Source organism: Equus asinus, chromosome 23 (genome assembly GCF_041296235.1).
Source record: "Equus asinus isolate D_3611 breed Donkey chromosome 23, EquAss-T2T_v2, whole genome shotgun sequence".
Lineage (NCBI taxonomy): Eukaryota > Metazoa > Chordata > Mammalia > Perissodactyla > Equidae > Equus > Equus asinus.
In genome coordinates this window covers 63,083,816-63,109,822 of record NC_091812.1, presented here as the reverse complement: position 1 = coordinate 63,109,822, position 26,007 = coordinate 63,083,816, and the positions used below count along the sequence as shown (strand labels likewise).

At 43.6% G+C, this 26,007-nt stretch overlaps 2 protein-coding genes across 5 annotated transcripts in view; one reads left to right on the top strand and one right to left on the bottom strand.

The window, feature by feature from the left end:
- Positions 1-1,761: 1,761 nt before the first annotated feature.
- On the bottom strand, positions 1,762-15,587 carry NUDT2 (nudix hydrolase 2). 2 transcript variants are annotated; one of them, XM_070495802.1, is made up of 3 exons: positions 15,380-15,587; positions 4,323-4,456; positions 1,762-2,356 (listed from the first exon to the last, which is right to left on the bottom strand). In XM_070495802.1, the coding sequence occupies exons 2-3, from the start codon at positions 4,447-4,449 to the stop codon at positions 2,040-2,042; spliced, it is 444 nt and encodes a 147-aa protein (XP_070351903.1). In that variant the 5' UTR covers positions 4,450-4,456; positions 15,380-15,587; the 3' UTR covers positions 1,762-2,039. The 2 variants fall into 2 exon arrangements, with proteins under 2 accessions (XP_070351903.1, XP_014712891.1); XM_014857405.3 differs by having other exon boundaries at positions 4,323-4,463; positions 15,380-15,571.
- A 154-nt stretch (positions 15,588-15,741) lies between these two features.
- The window catches only part of KIF24 (kinesin family member 24), a 59,008-nt gene continuing 48,742 nt past the window's right edge, over positions 15,742-26,007 (top strand). For 2 of the 3 annotated variants that reach the window (XM_014857397.3, XM_044757010.2), the window contains exons 1-2: positions 15,742-15,882; positions 20,091-20,180. The gene's annotated coding sequence lies outside the window, so the exon portion shown is untranslated. The remainder of the gene's footprint in view (positions 15,883-20,090; positions 20,181-26,007) is intronic. The other variant, XM_044757009.2, reaches the window with a different exon arrangement.

Sequence of the window (26,007 nt, the reverse complement as noted above, 5' to 3'; positions counted from 1 at the left end):
GGATGGGTGGTTATTAGGGAGAGCTTCCAGGAGGAGACGCTCTGGAGCTTGGAGGGCCTCAGATTGAAAGGGATATTGCGGTCTCAGCCTCATAGCTCTTGAACAAGCCCAGCTGGCCAGAAGCAAAGTGGTGATGATGACAATGCCTGCTCACTTGCCACATCCCAATCTGGGCTCCACTCTCTCCCACCCTCATCTGCCTCCCATAACATGCCCCAGTCCCACCCTGCTGTCAATTCTTCCTGCAAAGGGAGTAGCTGAATGCAATTTATGCACCCACCCCCACGCCATTCTCCAAAGTACCTGTGTTTTAATGGAAAACGCTGTAAGGCCCAGAGGAATGACTCCAAAGCTATATAAGATATTCTAAGGCACAGTCTTTAGACTCTGGCACCTCATCCTCAAAGCACCCCACATGTGGGCAACTGCCAGGGCTATCTACCTTCTTCAGCCTCTATTTCCCCAGCTATGAAAATGAGCAGCAAAACCAGGTCATTTCCCAGGTCCCTTCTAAATCTGAAGGTCTTAGCGTTTTGAGATTCCACAGCCTCCCATGCTGAGAGCACAGGGCCGGCCAGCCCTTGTTAGGAGGCAGCTAGTCTGTGGTTTGGCACCACTGCCCAGCAGGCATTTATTAAATCAGTGGGATGTGGTCCCTGCTGGCCTGGAAAGAGAACATTAAGCTCCAAAAACTTCCTGCAGCAGGCCTCCTTCACAGAGTGCTGCTCAGAGGGGTGAGGAACAAAACCACTCCGGTCCCTGGCGGGGCTCCAAGATCCTGTTCGCTAGTGCTTTTGCCCTGTCTGCACGGACAACCACTGACTGAAAACATCTGGAAGCCTGCTTAAGACCTAGGCGACGTCTCTCTCCTTCCTCTGGGGTGGCTGTTCTTGACCCTGGTAATCCAGGCTGACCTTTGCCAATACCCCTTCTCATCCAATCTTCTGCACTTCATTGGGCGACAACCCTCTAATAAAATCCACATGAACCCAGCTGCTAACAGCTCCTGGAAGGGCTGTAACATCTAACACCTGCCCTGCATTCCTTGAGCCCTAGTAGCAAGGGAAAAGAGGGCTGAGACCCAGCTCTTGCACTCTGGGTCTTACAGTTGAATTGCGGACAAATGGAGCACGTGGGAAGAAAGAAACACCAATGATGAGGGCTTGTAAAGGCAAGAAGGCAGCTACAGGCGAGAAGTGCACATGGGTGCGACAGGGCTGCTGCGTGGCCCAGCAGGGCCCCCCAGGCTGGGGCCTGCCTCTTGCCAGTGACCTCAGTTGTGCTGACGAGGCCCATGCTGACTCTGGGTGGCAGGACTGGGCTGAGAGGTCGGGTTGCATGTGTCACTGACCCGGTGGTCCAGGGTTGCCTGTCCCTCCTCTCCTGTTGTGACCTGGGATATGTCCCAAAGTTCCTTGGGTTTCTAATTATTTTGGGAAATATTTACTGAGCACCTACAACATATGTGAGTGGGGAAAATACATTAGTGAGTAGAAGAGACCCAGTTCCTGGGCTCCTGTCCCACTACAGGTCACAAAGTCTCGGGTGCACTGCTGGGGGTGGGGTGAGGGTGCTTGGAGTTTCAGAGGCAAGAGAACCCCCTAGCAGGGTTGGGTCTCTCCTATTCCAACTTCCTCCCTTAGCTTCTCTGGGGTATAACGCATGGACACAGGATTCCCTCTGGCTAAGCTCAGAACTCTGATTCACTTTAGTGTTCTTCCCCCCACCAAGGGCAAGAATGCAAGAAATAAATACAACAGGTTAGAAGACAGATAAGCTGCTTGAAATTTATTTATAAAGTATAAGGATGCACTTACTGGTTCTGCCCATTTTTTTTTACTCCTCCTTTGCCTTCCTTTCCACCCAGCTAAGATTTTTGCTTGCTTGCCTCTGGGAGTCCTCAACTGATTTCACTAACCTATCTGTTCTTTGCTATGATGAGCCAAAGACCAGCACAACCTTTCTGGGGGCTGAAGGTGGGTTCATCTCAGAAGGCCCTCAATGATCCTGCTGAGGCAAATGACTCTGCTCTGGCCAACTCAGGCTGCTGTAGAGCAGAGAAATTTGTGTCCTTCTTGGAGCGCTGCCTTCATCTCCTCAAACTGAGCCAACTGGCAGGCCTCGTCCAGCCCCAGCCAGCGGTAGGCTTGGTGCTCGTGGGAGAGGCGGATCTCCACGTCGCAGTCCTTCACCTCGGCCAGCCAGTAAACGACTGTTTTAGGCTTCTCCCTGGCCACATAATTGAGCTCCCTTCTGAACCCCTCAATGATGGTCAGCTGGCCTGCTTCTAGGCCTGCTTCCTCCCGAGTCTCCCGCAGGGCTGTTTCCAAGTCATTTTCTCCTGGCTCCACATGGCCTAGTTAGGAGAAAAGAGGAAGAGAAAGAAGAGAGGATCTTCAACAAAGCTGGACTTTCCAGGTCAGACGATTTAAAGATGAGGTCTTCGGTGACTTTCCTAGGTGTTGCTAAGCTAAAGGGAGCCTTGAGACTGACAATATCCTAACACGCCTAGGAATGGGGTGCAGGGCAGACAGTGTCTGGCTCTTCAGTGTCTGGGAAACCCCTCCTCCCCACCCCATCTTCTCTGTAGAGAATGAAACAGACCATGTGTTTGGCAAGTCAGGTCTAGAATACTGCTCCTCAATGGTGAGAAAGCTGGCCTCCCTCAGACCTCTGCTTTCTTATTCTTTGGAGCTCTCCTCATCCCATGTTCTCAGGGAGACCTTTCCCCTGGAGACCTTAACGCAATTTTCCCAAGGCCGGGCAGTCCCTTCTTGGCAGGTGGCAGCCAGCTGAAGAGGGAGCACTTCACTTACAGTCCACGGTAAGGACTTAACACTGTCTGCAGTTGGTCCCTGAAGTCCTAGGGCCAATAGGCAGGCTCAAAACCCTGCGCTGCGGCACCAGCAGCTGCTTCCAAGTAGCTATCAAGGCTTTTCCAAATTGTTTTCATCTTTCTAACTGAGCAAGGCCAGATTCTAGTTTCACAGGGAAAGTCCTGATGGGAACTTAGACTACGGACAAGCTAAGAGCCAGTTCTAAGAAAATTTGTTGGCAAGACCCAAACCTGAGCAGAGAGTTGCCAGGAAACTGTTATAGGAGAACTTGAAGCTCTGCAGACTGGGAGCAGCCTTCGACTTTGCCTCCAGGCCCTCCTTGCAAATTCTTAGCCTGCCCAGAGGGGCCAAAAAGGACTGGGAGGGGTCTGGCAGTCTTTGTCAACACATGGCTCCAGCAAGTTGCTGGGGGGAGGCGGGGCAGGGGTCCTCCTGGTTCAGGAGTTCATGGGGGGCAGGAATTCTTTGCTGTTCTCTTCTTGGTTCGGAGACAGGGCTATATCCTAGCCCTCTTCCTTCCCAGGGATCCTCAGAGCAGTGCCCTGAGTCACCTGCTGCTGCACAGCTCTCATCAAAAGCACCAGGAGTGTGGACGTAAAAATCCATTCTAGCTCATGGCTTCTGGGGCATTTCCTCTATATAGCACCTCATATAGCCATGTACACAAAGACAGGTAGGTAATGCATTGGGGGAAGAAGATGGGAGGGATGCTGGTATGAGAGAGGCACGCTGATCCAGGATGCCCCACCTTCCCTCAGAAGCATGTGGGAGGCTCTGAGCACACCCCTCCCAACAGCATCTACTCAGCATTCTGCTCACCAATGTCAACAGGGAAACTTATCCCTTGGGCCCAAGCAAGAAAAAATTCGGAGAGGTCTTTTGAAATTTTTCAATGAGTGGTACCATGCAGTGTGACTTAGGTAATCAGGAGACAAGTGTGAATATTCCTATTCATAGTATTGTGACACTTCTGTCCCTTTTTTTCACCTTGTTTCTCCCAAGTGAAAACTCAAATGTGCAAAATTTACTTCCTGTTCCCATTTCCTTGTTTTCCTCTAAACCTGGATCCTTGCTTACCCCCCTCCCACCCCATTCCCCTTTAGAGTCCCTGCTACCTTCTGTCTGCAAGCTGTGGGCTCCTGACCTGTAGCCCAGTAACGACTCAACTCCAAGGTCCCCAACTCCCAGCCCAGTGCCTTTTCTCCTACTCAGCCATTTGCCACAGAGGCTGGCGCTCTGATGAATGATATGAACAAAAAAGAAACAGGTGCTGCCTCTGCCCTGGGACTCAGTCACAGAGTTCTATTTCCAGCTCTGCTCTGGCCAGGCATGGAGACCTTGATGTAGAAAGGATGAAGGGCTCCTCCCACCCCACCCGCTCCTGCTGCACAGTCACTGGGAAACAAGCCTTGTGGGGGCCTGGCAGGGCGGATTTCTGAGCAATGCTTGGCATTTCCCCAAGAGCCAGCCCCTCTGGCCTCACACCTTTGGGAGGAGTCCAGTGATGGATGCCATCCGACGCCTGCAGCAGTAGAAACTCAATTGCAGTGTTGTCCACCTTGGGAATGAGGCGTCTTCGGAAGATGATCAACCCACATGCTCTCAGGGCCATGGTCTATCTGAGGACTTAACAAAGAAGATGTGGGACATTGGGAAATTACAGAAAACAGGAAGCTCCACACTGGACGGCAGCACTCTGGTGCTCGGGAGTGGCACGGACCAGCTAACAGTGACCGCATCGCCTACAGAAAAAGGCAGCATGCCAAGGACTAATGGGGATTAACCAGGAATCAGGGACGAGCCTTTGTAACTGCAGGACCCTGGTCCCTACCCTGTCAGTGTGGCTCTATCCCGGCTCCTCCAGGTCTCCCCGCTAAAACACAGGGCTGGTGTGTGTGTGTGTTAAGAGACTGGAGATCCTCAAAAGCAAACCGCTGAAGCTGGGGATTTGCTGGGAATGGGAGAGATGCAGTAGAACAGTATCATCAAATCCACATTCCCATTTCCCTCAGCCTCCCACCTGATTCTGGAGCAAAGACCCCCACAATGTGGTTTCTGATGGCTCACAGGGGTCACTTCCAGAGTAGCTTGGTGTACCAAAAACTTTTTTGTTATTGATTTTTTTTAGCCTTTAATCCTTGTTTTGGAATGTTACACAATTCACATGGTTCAAAATTCAAAGTACAAAAGAGCATATATAGTAGAAAGCCTCTTCTCCACCCCATCAGAGGCAAACCAGCACAGTGGCCAAGAGCACGAATCTGGACTCTGGTTCAAGTTGGGGCTCTGCCACTTCTTCACTGTGTGATTAGCTCCTAAGTCTCAGTTTCCTCGTCTGTGAGACAGGATAATAACAGTTCTACCTCAAAGGGCTGCTGTGAGGATTATGTGGCTTAACTTTTGTAAAGTGCTTTAGAACAGTGCCTGGCATGTAACGAGCACTCAATAGATTTCAATATGCATAGAATAATGTCTGGAAGGATACACGTCATTAACAGTGTTTTCTGGAAGATGAGATTATGGGAAGACTTTCATTTTCTACTCCATATATTTCTGTATTGTCTGGAAATTCACAGAGATCATTTATTAATTTTATAATCAGCAATACAATAAAAACTAAATTTTTTTAGTCCCTGCTAAAGAAAAACTTCTGTCACTTGTTCATTCAACAAATTTTATTGAGCTCCCACCATGTACTAAGTACCACGCTAGGCTTTTGCCCTCATGGAGTTTATATTCTAGTAGGAGAGCCAGATTTTAATCAAATAATTAAGCAAATTAAAAAATAATTGCCCATAAAGATGTGCCGCAAAGGAAAAATGTGTGATAGGTAACCTGACCTCATATGAGGGATCAAGGAAGCCTTCCTGGAAGAAGGGATGTTTGAGCAGAGAAGTAGAGGATGAGTAAAAGGTAAGTCAGCAAAGGGAAAGAAGAGAGGAAGCATGCTCCAGTTGGAGGGAACAGTATGGACAAAGGTCCTGAGGTGGGATGGCAGAACTGAAAGAAAGACAGGTGTCTCACATGCAGCGAAGGCCTGGGAGAGTGGCCCATGCAGGAAGAGGCCCAAGTCAGCAGGGCCTCTTCTGTAAGATTCCAGGACCAAAGAAGGAGCTGGTCCTCATGGATGGCAGAGCTGATGCAGAGAGGGTAGCTGGAGGAGGAGTTGATAGTCTCCACGGCCTCCTTGCTGGTGCTCAAGCAAGATGAGCTTGCATCTGTCAAAGGCATAAAACTCAGACCCAAACTGAAACAGGTTCCAGGGCAATTCTCTGAACTGCCAACGGATGGTGTTGTTGCTGCAGGGAATAGCGGTTCCTTACCAAAAAACCATACACACCCAACACTGTGACCTTTCCAAACCTCTAAGGAGAGTTTTTAAAGATTCAAAATAATCTCAAAAGGGATTTTTGAAATGGTCTGTGCTTTCATATACTGTTGGTGGGAGAGTAAATTAGCACATCCCCTTACAAGGGCAATTTGGTAATAATTATCAAAACATAAAATGCACATTCCTTTAGACCCAGGAATTCCATATGGAAGCACTCCAACATACAGAAACACCTGTTTAAGATGCGCGTACAAGGATGTTCATGGCAACCTTGTTTGCAATATTGAAAAGACAAAAAGGCAGAAACAAATATCCATCAATATGGGAATGGTCAAGTAAAGTACAGTGTATCTATAGGATGGAATATTATGAAACCATTAAAAAAAATTAGGTAGAGCCAAATGTGCTGCTTGTAAAAAGATTTTCACAGACATACTAAGGGGAAAAAAGTATTGTTCAGCATAGTATGTATAATGTGATCACTCTTGAGTTTAAAAATTCATTTGTAAACTGGTAGAAGGCTTTTATTAAACATCGTGTTCTGTTTCCCGGGTTTCCTATTTATGCCGAGAACTTTCCCCATTCTGGAAGCCAGAAGGAAGCATCCTGTCACCAGAGAATGGGTGAACAAAGATTTCAAATTACTGGTCCAGGTTCAGGCAGAAACAGGTACCTGAGCCCAAGCCCCCCTATCAGGATGCTCAGAAAGTATTGGCAAGTTATTGTTGTAGGACATCTTGCCCCTGCCTCAGGTGGAGTCCCATGGAATGAATGTTGGAACTCCTAGGTAAGTTTAGGGATCCAAGACTAGAGGGCACAGTGCCCCGCCTAGGACAGGAAGCCCCAGAGCATTCCTCCACATCACTGCCATCACCAATACAGCATGGGGAAACAAAGATGCCTGCATGGGGGCCAAGAAAGACAGGCGGAGGGGGGCCATGTGGAGCCACTGGGGAGAGGGGAGCAGGCCAATATTTTCCTATGGGGAGGGAGCTTAGGGTAGTAACAAGGGTGCACCCTAGCAAAAATGTATCTCAGCAGATACCAATGGGCAGGGGTGACCACATCTGAGAACCAGACTGACCAACAGTTCACCTCGATGGGACCAGAAGAGCTAGGATCAGATGTTCTCTTTCTACCTATGCTCTAGACCCATGGAAAGGACAGTTGTTCTAGAAAGGGAGAACTCCTATTTGCCCTTTCAATTGCCTGGCTTGAGCCGGCTGTGCTCTAGAATTTCTCCCTCCATCGTCATACATACAACTTCTTACTCATCCTTGTAGAAGCAGCTCAGATGTCTCTTCTTCTGTGAAGCGTCTGGCTTCTAATCACTCCACCTACTGGGCCTTTAAAAAAGGCATGAATAAACTTCTATTATAGGGTTTGATCAGAGAAGCAGAACACTAGGGGCACTAGAAAATTAAGGATTTAGTATAGGGATTAGGCATTGTGCAATTATGGAAGTTGATGGAGAAATCCATGCAACACTGTCGACTCTGCATCTGGTGTTGGGCCTGAAGCCTCTAAGGGTCAGCAAGGCCAGAAGTTAGGAAGGAAAGCTGGATGTGAAGTGGAAGAGAGCAAGGAAAACTGAAACCCGTGAGAACAAATCGGGACCCACAGGACAACTGGAACCCACGAGGACAAACTGAAACTTGCGATTTCCTTTCACCATCTCCAAGCTCAGTGATGCAGGTGACTTGCAGGAGAAGCTGAAGCCCTTTGCCACAGAGCTGAGTGTACACTTGGCCCAGGACTCAGAGTAGCTGAAGGAGGAGATTCAGAAGGAGTTGGGGAGCTGCACGCCTGGGTGCTGTCCTGCACCAAGAAGGCAAGCCAGCAGATCAGTGTCACAAGGCATGCACCGCGCCATGCCTGGTAGCTGCTCTGTCCTTCATAGCGTACTGGCTGCTCCTTCACTTCAGCTTTCCAGATCTCACACAAAATTTTCTTGAGGTCACCTCTAACCTGGAAGTTATATGAAGGGAATCCTGGGAAACTTAGTTCCACCCTAGCTAAGTGGACACAGTACAAAGCCACCACAAGTATGCATACCCAGTACGGTAAGTCAGTCTGTACCTCTGGCAGGGAAGAGTCAGACGATGAGCTCTGTCTCCTTGGGACCGAGCACAGCAGCTCTCAACAGATGTTCATTGACTCAACAGAACGCTCTCCCACCTCCTGCTCAAACAAATGCTCAGGGTGTGTTCTGGGACTTTGGGAAATAGCCCAGCATTTTCCTGAAGGGTGCCATTTACATAAAAATCAATGGAGCTATTGTTGGAGATTTTCTGTTTTTCTAGAGACCACGGAGCTGAAACTGTCCTGGGGTTTGAAAGTAGCCAGCTTTCACATGTACATCGTGTGTACACACACACACACACACACACACACACACACACGCACACACACACGGACTCCAAGTGGATTCAAACCTCACGGGGTTAAAGAATGCAGCATCCAATATGCAAATATGCCTGCAGCCAGGATTGCGGAGGTGAGAACTCCAGGCTGACAGCAGGCAATTCACACTTCAGAAAAGTGGCAAAGTGCCTTGGGTGGTTAAAAAAACCTGAACAAAAAACCCTCAATGTCTTGAGAAGGTTCCAGAAGCTAAGGAAAAGTGCTCTTGGCTTTCTCTATATATACAATTCGCTCACAGCCTAGGAGGTTCAGGACCTAGGTGCCAAAAAATAATTCACAGATAAATAGCTATACTGATGTGTTGTGTTCCCATGTTTTCATCAAATTAATCAGAGTGCTATTGCAAGCATAGCTCAACCCCAAAAGCCCTCGGAAATATACCTTTAGATACAGATAGAGTCCTCCAATCCTCCCCCAACTGGCTTCCTCATAGTCTAAAATCCCTTTAGCAGAAATAGTTTCATGCTACCATGTTATCAACTGAGCATCTACACTGTGCCAGCTACACAATGCAAGGTTCTTTACATGTATCTTTTCTAATGCTCAAGACAACTCTTCATGATAAGCATTAATATCTCCAGCTCAGGATGAGGAAACTGAGATTCAAAGAGGTTAAAATACTTGCCCAAAGACATAGCTGGTCTCTGAATGGCAGGATTTGAATCCATGTAAGTCTAACTGCAAAGTCTGTATTTTTTCCCTTATATAGTACAGCTCTGCCTACTGTGAAAGAGTAGGGGTTAGGGCCCAAGTGGTCCTATGAGAGAACACGCAAACGATCTATGAAATTACCTCCAAGTTCCAAAATTCCCAGTCTTTGATCTAGTTTCACAAGGAAGATTTTTAAGATGTCTGGCTGGAATCCTTTCCACAGAACAGGTTTTAGTTGGAGGGGGTGTAGAAGAAGGTCCCGGTGCCCAAAGGCGACCCTGGAGGGGTGAAGTGTAGCCAGAGGCCCCTAAACTTTGCCTATCTGATGAGGCTTTCTATGCCTCCTCCGCTTTTTTTCTGGGAAGTAGGAACCTACAGCCACATGTTCAAAACCATACCCAGTAGCCTGGAGGTTCCCCAGCACCAAGTGTTAGGAACCCCTGCGATGCCAGCCTTGGATGAGCACACAGACACCTAACTGAAGGTGCTGGTATCCAGGAAATGCACCAGGCCACTCCACCGTAAGGAGGAAGGCCAGCGCTGCCTGCCCACAAGCAGCTCGGACTGCCCAGCTGTCCCTCACCTCCCACATCATAATGGTCTTTTCTCAGACTCTCCAGCTCCCTTCTTCCCTTTCAAAGGAGTGGAAGAAATGAGGCACCATCCATGAATAAAGCCCTCTTATAAAAAAAATAAATAAAGGAAAGAAAAAAAGCCCCAACTACCATGAATAAATTGAGACAAAGAAAATGTTCCCTCAACTGCACCTTCGTCTGGGTGTGTGCCTCCCTCTTCTCAGAGACCAAGCTGCTGAGTCATCCTGCTATCTTTGCTATTTGGCTGAGGGAGGAAACAGGAGACTGCACCTGAATGACATGAATATTGACTTCAAGGATGAGGCCAAAATCAGACAAGGTTGGGACAAAAATCATCCCTAGTGAAGGGGATCTGTTAAGTGGCCTGTTAGTGCCATCTGCTGTACATGCTGGAAAGCAAACTTGAGGAATTCTCATGTTAGAGCCTGAAGCGATTCATGTACTCATCTAATGTCTGTTGAGGGTGTCCCATGGGACAGGCAGTGAGACAGGACTGAAGAGTAGCTATGAAGCTGAATACTACAATGACCCTGCTTTCTAGGGGTTCACAGCCTAGTGAAAGTGTAAGATATTTAAACAGACAAGTTACCAGTGTGTTTTGTGCATCACAGACGCGTGTGTGAGACAGAAAGGAAGCAAAGAAGGAGTGATTATCTTTAGGTCAAAGGAGTATCTTGCAAGGATTTTGAAGGATGGCTAGGAGTTTACCAGGCAGAATAAAGGTGGGGGCAAGGGGCACTCCAGGCAAAGGGAGGAGTGTGGGAAAGACCCTCAACCACAAGATGACATTCCATTGATAAACAGTTTATAGTCTGTAGGCAATGAGACCCTTTGACAGGTCTTAGGCAGGGCTGTAATATCGTCAGATTGACATTTTACAAAGACATTCTGGCAGCGAGGAAGGTAGAGAATGAATGAGAAGGAAAGATTGGAGGCAAGGAGACCAACCAGTTACAAGCCTGTTGCCAAGAGTCCAGATAACAAGTGATAGAGAGTTAAATTAAGGCGGAGGCAGTGAGAAAGGAAAGGAAGGGATGAATTTGAGAGAGATCTCAAAGAGAAAATGAACTCTCTTTGATGTTTCACTGTCCAAGGGAGAGAGAGAGAGAAACAGAGGGAGAGGAAGGGAGGGGTGGATTTGGTTTGGGCGACTAGGCAGAAGGGCAGTAGGTGGAGCAAGGAGTAGAACGTAAGCTAAGGATTTCTGCTTGGGACAAACTGAATCTGAAGTACTACAGACTACCCACAAAGTGAATGGACAGATAGGTCCAGAGCTCAGCGATCATCTCATTCCATCTCCTCATTTCCCAAGGCAGAAATTTCCCGTTAGAGAAAGATTTTGCTCCCACCGTGGGTGCCTCTGCAGCCGATCTCTCTCCATTTGGGTAAGTCTGCCTGTGCATCTGGTGTGCCAGGCATTTTCATCCTCTCAGTCAGAAACACCATGACACAACACAGAAAAGGTTGGCCGGCTCTGCAGTGAGAAGGACCAAGCTCTCTAATTTAATAGCTGTGTTACTTTGAGCAAAATACTTAACTTCTCCAAGCTTCATTTGCAAAATGAAGATAACGTCTACTTTTCATGGTTTTGTAGAGTTTAAAATAATGTATACACAGGGTCTGACATATTGGAAGTACTGAATATATGTGAGTCACTCTTATCCCTGTATCATAAAAGGTCATCAGAAAGCTTCTCTAAGTTATGTTTTTGGGTTTTTTTTAAAGATTGGCACCTGAGCTAACAACTGTTGCCAATCTTCTTTTTTTTGTTTTTGCTTTTTCTCCCCAAATCCCCCCAGTACATATTTTAGTTGTGGGTCCTTCTAGTTGTGGCATGTGGCATGCCTCCTCAGCATGGCCTGATGAGCAGTGCCATGTCTGTACCCAGGATTCGAATCGGTGAAACTCTGGGCTGCTGAAGCAGAGCACATGAACGTAACCACTCAGCCATGGGGCCGGCCCCTCTAAGTTATGTTTTAATGTCATGCTCTTAGCCGTTATTGATAATTGAATCAAGAAATGGCTTTTCATTGGGTATAGAATGAAAGTACCTCAACATAATAAAGGCCATATATGAAAAACCCACAGCCAACATCATACTTAACAGAGGAAAACTGAAAGCCATCCTTCTGAGACCAGGAACAAGACAAGGGTGCCCACTCTCGCCACTCTTATTCAACATAGTACTGGAAGTTTTGGCCAGAGCAATTAGACAAGAAAAAGAAACAAAGGGTATCCAAATTGGCAATGAAGAAGTGAAACTCTTGCTGTTTGCAGATGGACATGATCTATTAGCAATAATCAACAACTACAGCAAAGTTGCAGGGTACAAAATCAACATACAAAGATCAGTTGCATTTCTATACTCTAATAATGGATTAACAGAAAAAGAACTCAAGAATACAATCCCATCAAAAATAATAAAATATCGAAGAATAAATTTAACCAAGGAAGTGAAAGACCTATACAATGAAAACTATAAGACATTATTGAAAGAAATCAATGATGACATAAAGAAATGGAAAGATATTCCATGCACATGGATTGGACAAATAAATATAGTTAAAATGTCCATACTACCTAAAGCAATCTACAGATTCAACACAATCCCAATCAGAATCCCAATGACATTCTTCATGGAAATAGAACAAAAAAAATCCTAAAATTCATATGGGGCAAGACCCCAAATATCTAAAGCAATCCTGAGAAAAAAGAACAAAGCTGGATGCATCACAATTCCTGACTTCAAAATATACTACAAACCTATAATAATCAAAACAGCATGGTATTGGTACAAAAACAGATACACACCAATCGAACAGAATTGAAAGCCCAGTAATAAAATCACACATCTGTGGACAGCTAATCTTAGACAAAGGAGCTAAAAACATACAATGGAGAAAGGAAAATCTCTTCAATAAATGGTGTTGGGAAAACTGGACAAGCCACACGCAAAAGAATGAAAGTAGACCATTATCTTTTACCATACACAAAAATTAACTCAAAATGGATCAAAGATTTGAAGGTAAGATGTGAAAACTCCTAGAAGAAAATATAGGCAGTACACTTTTTGACACTGGTATTTTCAAATACCATGTCTACTCGGGCAAGGGAAACAAAAGAAAAAATAAAGCTTCTGCAAGGCAAAGGAAACTAGAAACAAAATGAAAAGACAACCCACCAACTGGGAGAAAATACTTGCAAATCATATATCCAACAAGGGGTTAATCTCCAAAATATATAAAGAACTCACAACTCAACAAAACAAAAACAAACAACCTGATCAAAAAATGGATGGAGGATCTGAGCAGACATTTTTCCAAAGATATACAGATGGTCAATAGGCATATGAAAAGATTTTCAACATGACTAGTCATGAGGGAAATGCAAATCAAAACTACACTAAGGGTGCCAGCCCCGTGGCTGAGTGGTTAAGTTCGCACGCTACGCTTCAGTGGCCCAGGGTTTCGCCGGGTTGAATCCTGGGCACAGACATGGCACCCCTCGTCAGGCCATGCTGAGGCAGCATCCCACATGCCACAACTGGAAGGACTCACAACTGAAAATACACAACTATGTACTGGGGGCCTTTGGGGAGAAAAAGGAAAAATAAAATCTTAAAAAAAACCCTACACTAAGATACCACGTTACAACCAATAGAATGGCTATAATCACCAAGACAAACAGTAACAAATGTTGGAGAGGATGTGGACAAAAGGGAACCCTCATACACTGTTGGTGGGAATGCAAACTGGTGCAGCCACTATGGAAAAGAGTACACAGATTTCCCAAAAAATTAAAGATAGAAATACCATATGACTCAGTATTCCACTACTGGGTATTTATCCAAACAATTTGAAATCAACAATCCAAAGAGACTTATGCACCCCTATGTACACTGCAGCATTATTCACAATAGCCAAGACGTGGAAGCAACCCAAGTGCCCATCGACTGACGATTAGATAAAGATGTGGTATTATATTCAATGGAATGCTCTCAGCCATAAAAAAAGACAAAATTGTCCCATTTGCAACAACATGGATGGACCTTGGGGGCTTTATGTTAAGCGCAATAAGCCAGACAGAGAGAGACAAACACCATGTGCTTTCACTGATATGTGGAAGATAAACTAACACATGGACAAACAGAATAGATTAGTGGTTACCAGAGGGGAAGGGGGTTGGGGGGGTGGGCATAAGGGGTAAAGGGGCACATTTATATGGTGACTGACAGAAAAAAACGTACCACTGAAATTTCACAATGTTATAAACTATTATGACCTCAATAAAATTTTTAAAAATCAAGGGAAAATAAAAATTTTTTAAAAAGGCTTTTCATATTTTCTGCAAAACTGCAGTGAACACACTGTTCGTCGCACCATGTGTATTCCTTACATATAAGGTCCCACAAGATAAATTCCTTTTGTGTGTGTGAGGAAGATTAGCCCTGAGCTAACATCCGTGCCCATCTTCCTCTACTTTATATGTGGGATGCCAGCCGAGCATGGCTCAATAAGCCGTGCGTAAGTCGGTCCACCAAACCCCCAGCCAAAGAAGCAGAGCGTGTGAGCTTAACCCCTAGACCACTGGACCGGCCGATAAATTCCTTTCAATATAGGTACCAGGAAAAAAATTTCACTCTTTTGAAGAATAGATTGTTTCCTTAACTATTAGTTATTTCTTTAACTGACAAGCTTTAAGCTAAATTGGGTACTCAATTACAGTAAGTCTACTGGCCCCTTTGGCTAGTAATATTTGCTTGTTTCTATTATGAACATAATTGCTACCATGTTTTTGAGGAGTTACTGCTTGCCAGACAGTGTGCCAAGAGCTTTACTTTCATTATTTCACTTAATCTTCACAACCACCCCCTGAGGCATTACCGCCATTTTTCAGAAGAGGAAAAAGGAAACTATGGGTCAGAGATGCGTCCGGGTAGGGACGCAAAAGCAGGTCTGCCAGACTCCCAGTATTGTTGCTCTTAATCGTCATTCTCTATTAGCGTTTTACATTTGGCTATTCGATTGCATTCGGTTTAAGCTGATATATATATATATATATATATATATATATTTTTTTTTTTTAACCTTAAGAGATGTAACGAATACATAGGGCCCAAACCAGATCAGAACAAAGAAAAAGGAAGTTACGTCTTCAGGTAGCGGGACTCTTGTGTGACTTTTACTTCTGCTGTAATTGCCACGATATTAACCATTCAACAAATGAAGCAACTAGAAAATATAAAATCTCTTTAGGAAAGCAAGCAGGGTTTACAAGGTTTCAACAAAGTGTAAACAAACTGAGGCCCAGGGAGGGGAAGGTACGGAGCTCGGGCCACGGGGCCCCAAACCCGGCACTCTGGGATTCCACCAGACGACCACCCTATCACCACTTGCACGGGGGCAAGCAAGGCTCACAGGGCCACTGAACCCCCACCTCCTCCCTGTGCACAAGGGAAAACTGAGTCCTGCAAGCGTCCGGGGCCTGGCCTGCCCAGACTCACGAGCCGCATACAGAGGGACCCTAAGGCTACTACTCACCTGCAGCGAGGAGGCAGCAGGCGGGCCTTGGATGGAGACCGGAAGAACGTCAACCAATCCGCAGAGTTCGGCTGAGCTTCGGGGGACCAACAGCATGAGGCAGAGGGAGCCTCGACCCGCCTCGAAGATGCCTTTACTCTCACTTAGAACGCCGCGAGAGCTCCCCTCGAGAGGAACGATTGGTTGAAAGACGAAAATTGAGCGTTACGCCCACTATTTCCTCGGGTCCCTGATTGGTCTTCTAGAGGAGACGGCGGCTTACGTCAACGGGTTCCCTGGGTGCCCATTGGTGGACGGTGCGGCGCTGGCGGCGCGCGGGCGTCGGCGCGGGCGTTCGAACCGGCGCTTGGCGGCGTTGCCATGGGGATGCGGCCTGGCCGCCGCCTCAGGCGCGTGAGTTGATCGCTGGACTCCGTCGCCCGCCTTGGGGCTCTCCCTTGCCGGCGTCGTCCTCTGCTGTCCGCAGACAGGGTTGACCGAGGAGGCATTTGGAAGCCCCCGAGGTGAGAAAGGGCGGGGGAGAACCGGGGCGGGCCCGGCCTGTCGGGAGCCTTGCGCCTGCCCGGCTGGAGAGGCTGCGCGGGACGCCCGCCGAGCGCGTGAGCAGGAGGGCGGTTGTGAGGGAGCCGGGAGTGGGCCTCTCCGGCTATCGGAACCCCTTCTTTCCTACCCTTCATCCGCGGATCCCCGCCGTTTCTTCAGCGTTATCGCGAGCGCCACTGCTCGTCATGCCTTTGGACCCGTAGCCTGCCTGGGACCTCTCAGCGCTCGTATTCGGGTTATTTGCGGACTTCCGCGAACCCCATTTTCTTCCCTGCTCCCACATAATCCTGAGGTCTTCGAGGCAAGGCAGGCATCTTTCGCAATGTCTTACACATAGTAGATTTTTCAGGAAGTATTTGTGGAGTCGAATTGAATTCACCAGATAGATGGATTCCCCTCTGTGCCCCGCCCTGTTTTCCCACCCCTACGGAGATCGTTTTTTTGTGTTCATGGGGGTAGGGGGAGGGCACCCTAATCTCATGCAGAAGGACTCTTTGTGTAAGGGGAAGGCTTTTTGGATGGCCTGCTGCAACTCTTCCCGCATTGTGGCTCTTGGTCTTGGTCTCCCAGTGCTTGTATTCGACTCCCTGTCTGCTGGAAAGAAACCATCTGTTGTCGCTGTTTGCCGAAAGAGTTGAGCTCAGCGTCTTAGTGACCCACAGCTGTGGTCGCATTTTGTGTTTTGAAAACGTTTCAAGTCATTTTCTTCTTTGTGTGTGTATTCTGCGTGTCGTGTCTCTGCTTCAGTGTATGTCACAGCTGCTTCCGTGGCCTCTGCATTCGTCAGGTGTCCATAATAGAGCTGCATCGCCAAGGCTGCTTCGTTGTTAACTCGTGAGACTGTATATTGGCAGTCTGTGTTGTTGATGATTCCTTTATCAAAATCATAGCTCAGTGATGACTTTAAATAAAAAGATTGAAAAAGTCGGGTATAGCAGCTACATTCTTATTACCCTCTTATAAAAGTTTGAACGCTACCTTATAGCTAAGCTGCAGATCTATGACGTGTAATGGAAACCCGACTGGGGCTTCAGGGTTTGGTCTTGGTTTTGTCTCACTCATTCACTGTGGCTAGCTTTGCAAGTCATTTAGCGCTTTTAGACCTCACTTTTTTCCATTTGGAAAATCATAGGGTTGAATTAGATTATCATTCTTGCGGCTCTACTATCAGTTTAGTCAAGCAGTTGATGCCAGGTAGACATCACACACACAGCCTCCTAAAAACCGAGCAGCTGGAAGGAATCACTACCATTTACTGAGCATTTACCCTGTGCAAAGCACTATATCAAAGGCTTAATATAAATATTACATTTTTCTTAACATAGTACATTAAGGTGCTGTCTATGTAGCACTTCATTAAAAACTTTTGGTTTATGTTGTTAATGAAAATCTTTAACTATTCATAGTATGTCCCTGGGGCAAACTAGGGCATGATCCTCTCATCTTCCAGTTTAGGAGAAACAGCAGCAGATTCTTTGGGTGCAGTTTTGTTGCTTGTAAAGTGAAGGGTTAAACTCTTCTCAGATCCCTTACAGATCTGTTAATCCACTTTCCCGTGCTGTCTCAGCAGACCTGTTCATCATTTGTGCAGAGTAGATCCTCAACAAATTTTATTAAATGAATTGTAGAGTTCTGCTTCCTGTGCTTTGAGTGTTGTGGTCATTGTATCCTTCCGGAGTTGTTGTCTCAAGGATTTTGAGGTTCATGTCCCATTAAACAAGAAGACTTCAATAGGCATAAACTAATAGTAATAGGTACCGTTTGTATTGGAAAAACTCAGTTTTCCACCTGTGTGTCTTTTTCCTGTGTAGGAGAAAACCTCAGTTCTTTCCTGTGTGTCTCCTTCTGTGTGACTACTCACACAGAACGCTTCACTTCTGACACTTCCGGTCATAAAATGTGGGGGTGGGGGGAATTTCCCCCCACCAAGCAGTTCTCTGTGACACCATCTGAGTGTCCTACAATTAACTCAATCTAACACTGTCTACCTGGAGTTAGTGTCAGATTCCACAGGTTAAGGGCTCAGTCCCACAGTACTGCTCCCACACCAATTCAGACGCCAATCAAAAGTAGTTGGTCCCCAGGTTACCCACTTCTGTCTGATGTGGCTACAAATCAAAGGTTCCCATGACCCTCTCCTCAGATTTGATTAATTTATTATAGCAGTTCACAGAACTCAGAGAAACACAATTATGTTTACCAGTTTATTAAAGGATATGATAAACGGTACAGATCAATAGCCAGATGAAGAGATACGTAGGGCAAGGTCTGGGAGGGTCCCGAGCACAGGAGCTTCTGTGCCCATGCAGTTGAGGTGTGTGACCCTCCCAGTGTGGATGCGTTCACCAACCTGGAAGCTCTCAGAACCCTGTACTTTTGAGATTTTTATGGAGGCTTCATCACATAGGCATGATCAGTTATTAACTTAACTGCTCTGGAGAATGGGAGGTAGAGCTGAAAATTCCAAGCTTCTAACTATGGCTTGGTCTTTCTGGTGACCAGCGCCCATCCAGGAGCCCACCCAGAGTCCCCTCATTAGAACAAAAGATGCTCCTAGTGCTCTTATCACTTAGGAAATTACAAGGGTTTTAGGAGCTCTGTGCCAGAAACCAGAGTCAGAGACCAATATCTATTTTCTATTCTCTCATACGCTTTTATTGTTGAGTGTTTATGTATCAGACACTGGATTTAGCACTTTATTTATATTATCCCAGTTAATCCTCACAAAAGCAAACATCTTTTCTAAGCCACTGCCATTTTTTGCCTGTTGAACTGCAGTAGCTACCTAAGTGATCTCTCTCCTTCCATTTTAGCTTACCCCCTACAATCCATTCCCCACAGAACTGGCAAAGTGATCTTTAAAGATCATGTCCTTTCCCATAAAATACTCCAATGACTTCCTGTTTCACTTTGAGTTAAAATCTAGGCACCCTTATATGACCCAATAGACCCTATGTAAGCTGGCCCCTACATTTCTCATACTGCTCTCCCTCTCACCTGTGGTGCTAGAGCCAAACTGGTCTTCTGTTGACTACTTGATCACGCCATGCTCATTTCCACATTAGGGCCAGTGTGCTTGCCTGGAATGCCCTTCTTCCTGATCTTTACATGAATGACTCCTTCATATTATTTCAGATTTCACCTCAAATGTCCCTTTCTGAATGAGGCTTTCTCTGATCATCCAGTGTGAAGTAGATCCTTCACCCTGCTTTATTTTTTTCATAGCACTTATCACTATCTGAAGTTTGTGTTGTTTATTTGATTGTTGATTATCTCCTCTCACTGGAATTCTGGAAGTACCCAGTTAATATTGCACAGTATCCAGGCCAAAAAGACTCTAGTTGAGATTTTGCCAGCAAGCAGTACTGTGTCTGTTGTAGTCTCTTAAGTTAGTTATCTACTTATGTTGAGATTTGATTGGTTAAAACTAGTGGTATAGAATCATGTAGCCAACATGTGGGTATCCAATCACTTTCTAACACAAATTCATATAGTTGTTTTTAATAAATTATCTATGCCGTGGTTTCTTCATTTGTAAAAAGGGAGGTGATGGTGATTGCCATGTGTCACAAAAAGTCTTGGAAGATTAATCAGGTAGCACAGTTGGTTACATATTAATAATTTAGATCCCAATGAGTGGAATTACTGTTTTAATTGTTCTTTGCTTTCTTAGTGTCACTCCTGTAGAAATAATTTTGGTGCCATTGTGGCAACAGTTCCCAAAAGGATGTAACGTTGAGTAAAAGGTTATCATCTTAGTAATTTATAAAAACTGATTGTAATTGTTATTTTTCCAGTTAAACACGTGAGATATATTTTGTTGAAAGTATTTTATAGCCGTAAAATAGCAAAAATCTGCAAATGACTTCTGCAATTGCATTAGACCAAGCTTTTAAAAATAAAGTACTAAATTTAAACCCAACATTGGTTGCCACCTGTTCCTGGGAATTCTTTCAGAATTAAACCGCTATATTTAGAGAGTAATACTTGCACTGTTTTAAGATAACTGGGTTCAACAATTTTGTTATGTTTATTTTTAGGTGATTGCATCCATGCTTTTCACCAAACTTAGAAACTTATTAGGCTCAGTGGGGCTCTTGAGAAGAATTGCAGTAATTGCAAAACGTTAGCTACTCAACCGTAGATAAACTTGAAACTTTTTTTTCAGTTACGAAAAGAAACAATCTCTCAAAAACTGCTTTTGGGTATAAGTCACATGGGTGGCATCCTGAAATCCGCAGGGAGAGTCAAGAATTCCGTAAGTATCATACAGCCTCATTCCTTTGCAGCTGTTTTAAGCAGTTGTCTAGTATCACCTGTCTTCTGTTGAGATCAGTAGTCTATAGATAGAATAATGCCTAGAGTTTGAAATAACTAATTCCCTTGTTGGAGGAAAAGAGTATATTATTCACCTTTTAATCTCCCACTGATAATACTGAATTTCTTGTGTTGTTAATTAGAGACCTTATGCCTAACATGGGGTGCAGAAACATTTTCTTGAAAATTGACTGAGAATGTTGGATTTGTATTATGTCTGTTTCTAACGGTAAAGTGGGCCCGTGACTATTGGTAATTCCTTAATAATCATTGTTATTAGTGGTTGTCTAGGGCTGGTTGGGCGGTTAGTATGTGAACATCCTAAAAGCCATTGAATTCGCTTTAAATGGGTGAATTATATCTCAATAAAGCTGTTACATGTATTTTTTAAAGTGGTCATTGTCACAGTTTAGGGGAACACAGATGAAGAAATATTTCTTGGAATCAGAAGCTATTTTAGTCCTTGTATTTTCATGCTACTTCTATAATAATAATAATAATAAGAGGGTATAATCTGCTGTAAGGCCTGCTGACCTTCCTATGTAGTCCCTTGCTTTCAGGAACAGCATTTTTTTACTTTCAGGAACAGGATTTTTTTTAAACTTGGAAATATGAATTCTGTAATAATTTTGAATATTTTTTTAAAAAGGCTATGAACACAGCTACTGTAAAAGTTACCCAAAGCCACATTTTTCTTTCCTCTTCACTGTATTCTTTGTGATAGAAATAAATACACCTTTGAGGAAGAATTGTTTAATTTCATAACCATTATAAAAATAACAGAAAGATTATTTGATACTTTGAAATCCATGTACAAGTGAGTCAGGCTGTTTTTCCTTTTTTTAAACAGGCAAGTTTATTTTATTTAAAATAAAGTAAGGATGAGGTTCCTAAGCATTTCAGTAAAATGAAATAGCCTTTGGTTTATGCATTATTAGGCTTACATTGAATTACTTTTTTTGTTTTTTAAAGATTTTATTTTTCCTTTTTCTCCCCAAAGCCCCCCGGTACGTAGTTGTACATTTTTAGTTGTGGGTCCTTCTAGTTGTGGCACGTGGGGCGCCATCTCAGCATGGTTTGATGAGTGGTGCCATGTCCATGTCCAGGATCCGAATCGGCGAAACCCTGGGCTGCCGAAGTGGAGCGCGCGGACTTAACCACTCAGCCACGGGGCTGGCCCCTGAATTATTTTTTAAAACTATGGTCATTATACCCACTTAGAATATGTTTGTTATGTCCTTCTAATTTATCCAGCTAAAGCTCTTGAGATTTTCATTCGTCGCCTGAAGAGTCTGAAAAACTATTCAGCATGTGCATTCTTGACAATTCTTAACCGCAGCACAAGTTTCTATAAAAAATTTCAATACATTTTTTTAATTTCTTCCATGGTTAATTTTGGTTTTGATGATTATGGAAGTGAATATTTTAGAGGAAGAGCTTTCCCTTTTAGATACTATTGTAACATCTAAAATTTAATAGTATGTGTTTTCTTTTTGGAGTGATAAATATGTTCTAAAATTGGATTGTGGTGAAGGTTGCACAACTCTATGAATATACCCAAAACTATTGAATTGTACTCTTTAAATGGGTGGGTTTTATGGGGTGCAAATTATATCTCAATAAAGTTGTTAAAATTTAATCATGTCGTAGAGATATTTGTTGACCCTTTTTTCCCTGTTTCCTCTTTGATAATTAAGTATTTGGGATGTCACATGAATTTGAGAAACTAAAAATAACTTGGAAGCTTTAAAACTTGGGTCATTTTTCCCCAGCTTTTCTGATTAATAAGGAATACATATACCTTAGCTTTAGGTTTTCTACTTTTTTATAGTGCTCAAAAACTTTTATTAGAAATATTGAATAGTCTTGACAATTATTCAAGCAGGCAACAATAGATTCTGATATTATCTTCAAGTTTTTTGAAATTGTAATACCTGCTCCTGGCTTCATGTTAGTTACTGAGTTGTCTCCCCCTAAAAGTAGAAGACAAAACTCTTTTAGCAAAAACATCCTATCTACCATTGGGATTGCTTCGATTTTTTTTGTGGAGAGTGCTTTTCCATTGACTCTATATGTGTATTTCACTAACTCCTTGTTTTTCTCAGGTTGACTTAAAAAAATTAGACTGATTTAGGCAATTTCTTCTTTTAGTAGCAGATGTCATGTAGGTCAGTGAAAAAAGGCCTATGAAAAGTAGTATGATCGTTTTAGCTTGTTTCCAAAGGCCTAAGACAGGAAAATCACACAAAGTGGATTTTCCACAAAGTGGGAAATCTCTTCAGCCTCCATATGTTATAACATAACATATAAAATAACAATGACACTATATAATTTTATTTTATGAGAAATTCTAGAAAATACAACTCATCTTTAGTGACAGAAAGCAGGTCAATGATGACCTGGGGCCAGGGGCGGAGGAGAGGATTGAATGCCAGAGGGCATTAGGAACTTTCAGAGGTGATTGATGGGACTGTCTGGATTGTATTTTGCTTGTTATGGTGGTTACGCTGGTATATATTTGTCAATACTCAAAGAATTGTACACTTAAAATGGATCTAGTTTATTATACATAAATTATATCTCAGTGAAGTTGATTAAAAGAAAATCAGTTAAGACCATACATACACATGACTTATATTTGTGTCAAGTGTTGATCTTTTGATATGTAGCATCATCTAATATCTCCACATTATATATGGTAATAAGGCATTATGTCAACTATTTATGTCAGTGAAGGCGAGAAAACTACTTACACAGTCATCATTGGTGAAACAGTTTTAAGTTAGTAGAAGCCCACACATAGTATAACTATTCGTTAGTATATTTTGCAAATATAATACATCTATTCTAGTATCTCTAATCCCTTACCTTTTGATTCTGTGTCATATATTCAGCTTTTCATCAATCAAATAATAGAAACTATCTTTTAATAGTGTTAAAAGTCTTTTATATGGCATGTCTGTCTGTTTCTAATAAGTCAACACTTCCTACATGCCAGGCCCAGTGATCCAGTGCTGAATAAGAGAGCATGGCCCCATCCTTATGGGGTACTTTACAGTTTTCAAATTAGTTTTACATAAATATCTTATTGCATCCTTTGAGAGAGGAAAGTGAAACTCAGAGCAACTAAGTGACTTTGCCCAAGATTACAGAGCTAAATGACTGAGAGTTATCTGATTCCGAGTTCAGTTTCAGGCAATACTTACGTGGGTAGAGTTACATAATTTAGGTAGATGAATGGAGAGTTTGAGGGAGCAAGATAAATAGTTGGATCTTATGCACATCCTGGAATGTGAATAAACTTCCTTGTGTATAAAGTTGCATGTATTCCCCTTCCAGTTTCTTATCTTGGTGGCAGAGAAAATGAAGTTTGAATTTCTGCCAAATGGATTTCTTCCAAGACTCTATTTCTGATTGTTACCCCAACAGCTGAGACCTAGCAATTTCTGGGTTTGTTACAAAGGAGAACTCTGCATACTTGTGGCGTTGAATATGAGTGGGCCCTACATGTGAAAACCTGCCCATCTGGCTCCCATTGGATTTTGCTGATTTGCAAGGCATTTTCCTGGTGATGGCAGCTGTGAGAGATTCCATGCTGCAGCACAGATCTGCAGGGAGCCGCTCATCTGCTGAGCAGGGTAGATAGTGGGCCTCTTAGGGGACTAGCGATGGGGTTGTTTTCGCAGCTACTTCTGAAGGAGGCAGAATGGAATAGTGGAAAGAACATGGGACTAGCCATGAGAAGACCTAAGTTCCAATCTTAGAACTGTCACTTGAGGGTTGTGTTACCTTGGGCAACTCACTGATTCATTCCAATCTTTCTCTTCATAAGTAAAATGAGGGAGTGACGTGTAATACAGATAAATCTCAAAATCATTATGTTAAATGAAAGAAGCCAGATACAAAAGAGAATATATTGTATAATTCCATTTATATAAGCTTTCAAAAAATGCAAACTAACATATAATGACAGGAAGCAGGTCAATGTTTGCCTAGGGCCGGAAGCAGAGGGAAGGATGGAATGCAAAGAGACAAGGGCAATCTTTTGGGGCTAATGGAAATATTCTGTACTTTAATTGTGGTGGTGTTTTTACAGGTGTATACAACTGTCAAAACTCACGGAATTATACACTGTCGTGCACGTACACCCATAAAAGGGGATTCTGAGGCTGTTTCAGGGCTTATTAAGCTTATTGAAATAGATTTGGATTGTTTACCGTGGGTACAGGAGGGGAGAAAAGCAGCACAGATCTGTATTTGTGTTGTGTGTCTATAGTCTCTATATTTGCCCTCTTTGCTCTAGGTTCCCAGGAAAGTTATAGCTAATATATTAGGCATGCTTAAACACTAAACAAAATCAACAATCATCAACCTTGACTTGTAAGTCTTCCTTTACCCATGTGTCATTTTTATCTGAATCTTTATGAACTAGTAATAGTAGAGGACATTTGAGATCAGACAAATTTCTTAAAATATTTGAAATACTTAATTTAGTAAAACTTTTAGTCCTATATTCCATTTGTCTGATTGTTGTGTTTCTTAGTGGTTATTATATCCTATCACCTTTATGTTGAGGAATTCCATTTACATCCGGATAGTCACAATGTGATAAAGGTTTCAGTGGTAAATTCTTAACTCCGGTATATAAGGTCAGGCACAAGAAATAAAATGGAAATGACCTGACACTCCCTACCCCCCTAATTCTCATCGTATATTCTGTTAATGATTGTAAATGCCTCAAAGTTCTTAATAAGTCCTTCCAGAAGCCACAACTAACTGTTTGGAGTTGACACGGATGTTGAAAATTGACCTGGAAAGAAAATAGTTGGCCCTCCGTGGCCAAGGGTTCCCCACCCACAAATTCCCCATCTACGGATGCACCCAACCCCAGATTGAAAGGCCTATGATGGTTGCATCTGTACTAACATGTATAGACTTTGTTCTTGTCATTATTCCTTAAACAATAAGGTATAACAGCTATTTACAGAGCATTTACATTATATTAGGTATTATAAATAATCTAGAGATGATTTAAAGTATACGGGAGGATGTGTGTAGGTTATGGGCAAATACTACACCGTTTTATAAGGGACTTCAGCATCCACAGATTTTGGTATGGGGGGATCCTGGAACCAATTCCCCACGGATACTGAGGGATGTCTGATTCAGTAACTCAAATATTAAGTGAGTAGTGACCAATCTGGATTAAGCTACTTGTGGCTGTGTAGAGCTGTTCTTGATCTCCAAAGGGAAGAGAAGGGCCAGTGTGGTGTGCTTGTTCTTTCCCTAATACCCAGGCCCTCGCTGCGTAAGACTTACTGGGAATGTATAACCTTTGGCTGGATGTGGGACAATGGGTACCTGCTTCTAAAACAAAGACATATTTCTTGGAAGAAAGACAATTTTAGGTTTTGGCCAGGAAATATGCAAGGTGAACCTGTCGGAGACTAAGGTAATTGATTGAAACACATGGAATATATAAAAACCCATGAGTTAAAAGTGAATTTGAAAAAGAAAAGACACCCCCCTCCCCCCCCAAAAAATGCAAAACCAAAACCCTATAAGAACTCACTGGACACCATCCAAAATAACTAGGGCACTACTCTTTACTCTGAAAATTGGAAATGAAAAGGAAACAATACCTTTATGTCTGCCTTCATGTAAAAACACTACTTTGGATAGTCAAATGGTCCTAGTTGTTGACAGGAAATTTCCACAAAGAATGATAGATTCAGAAAAATCACAATTTTGCAACCCGTAATGAAATA

What these genes read in the sequence shown, in the direction of transcription:
- NUDT2 (XM_070495802.1), bottom strand. Translation starts at nt 4,449, where the DNA reads ATGGCCCTGAGAGCATGTGGGTTGATCATCTTCCGAAGACGCCTCATT. An exon ending in TCACTGGACTCCTCCCAAAG is followed by an intron (nt 2,357 to 4,322) that starts GTGTGAGGCCAG and finishes TCTCCTAACTAG; the next exon opens with GCCATGTGGAGCCAGGAGAA.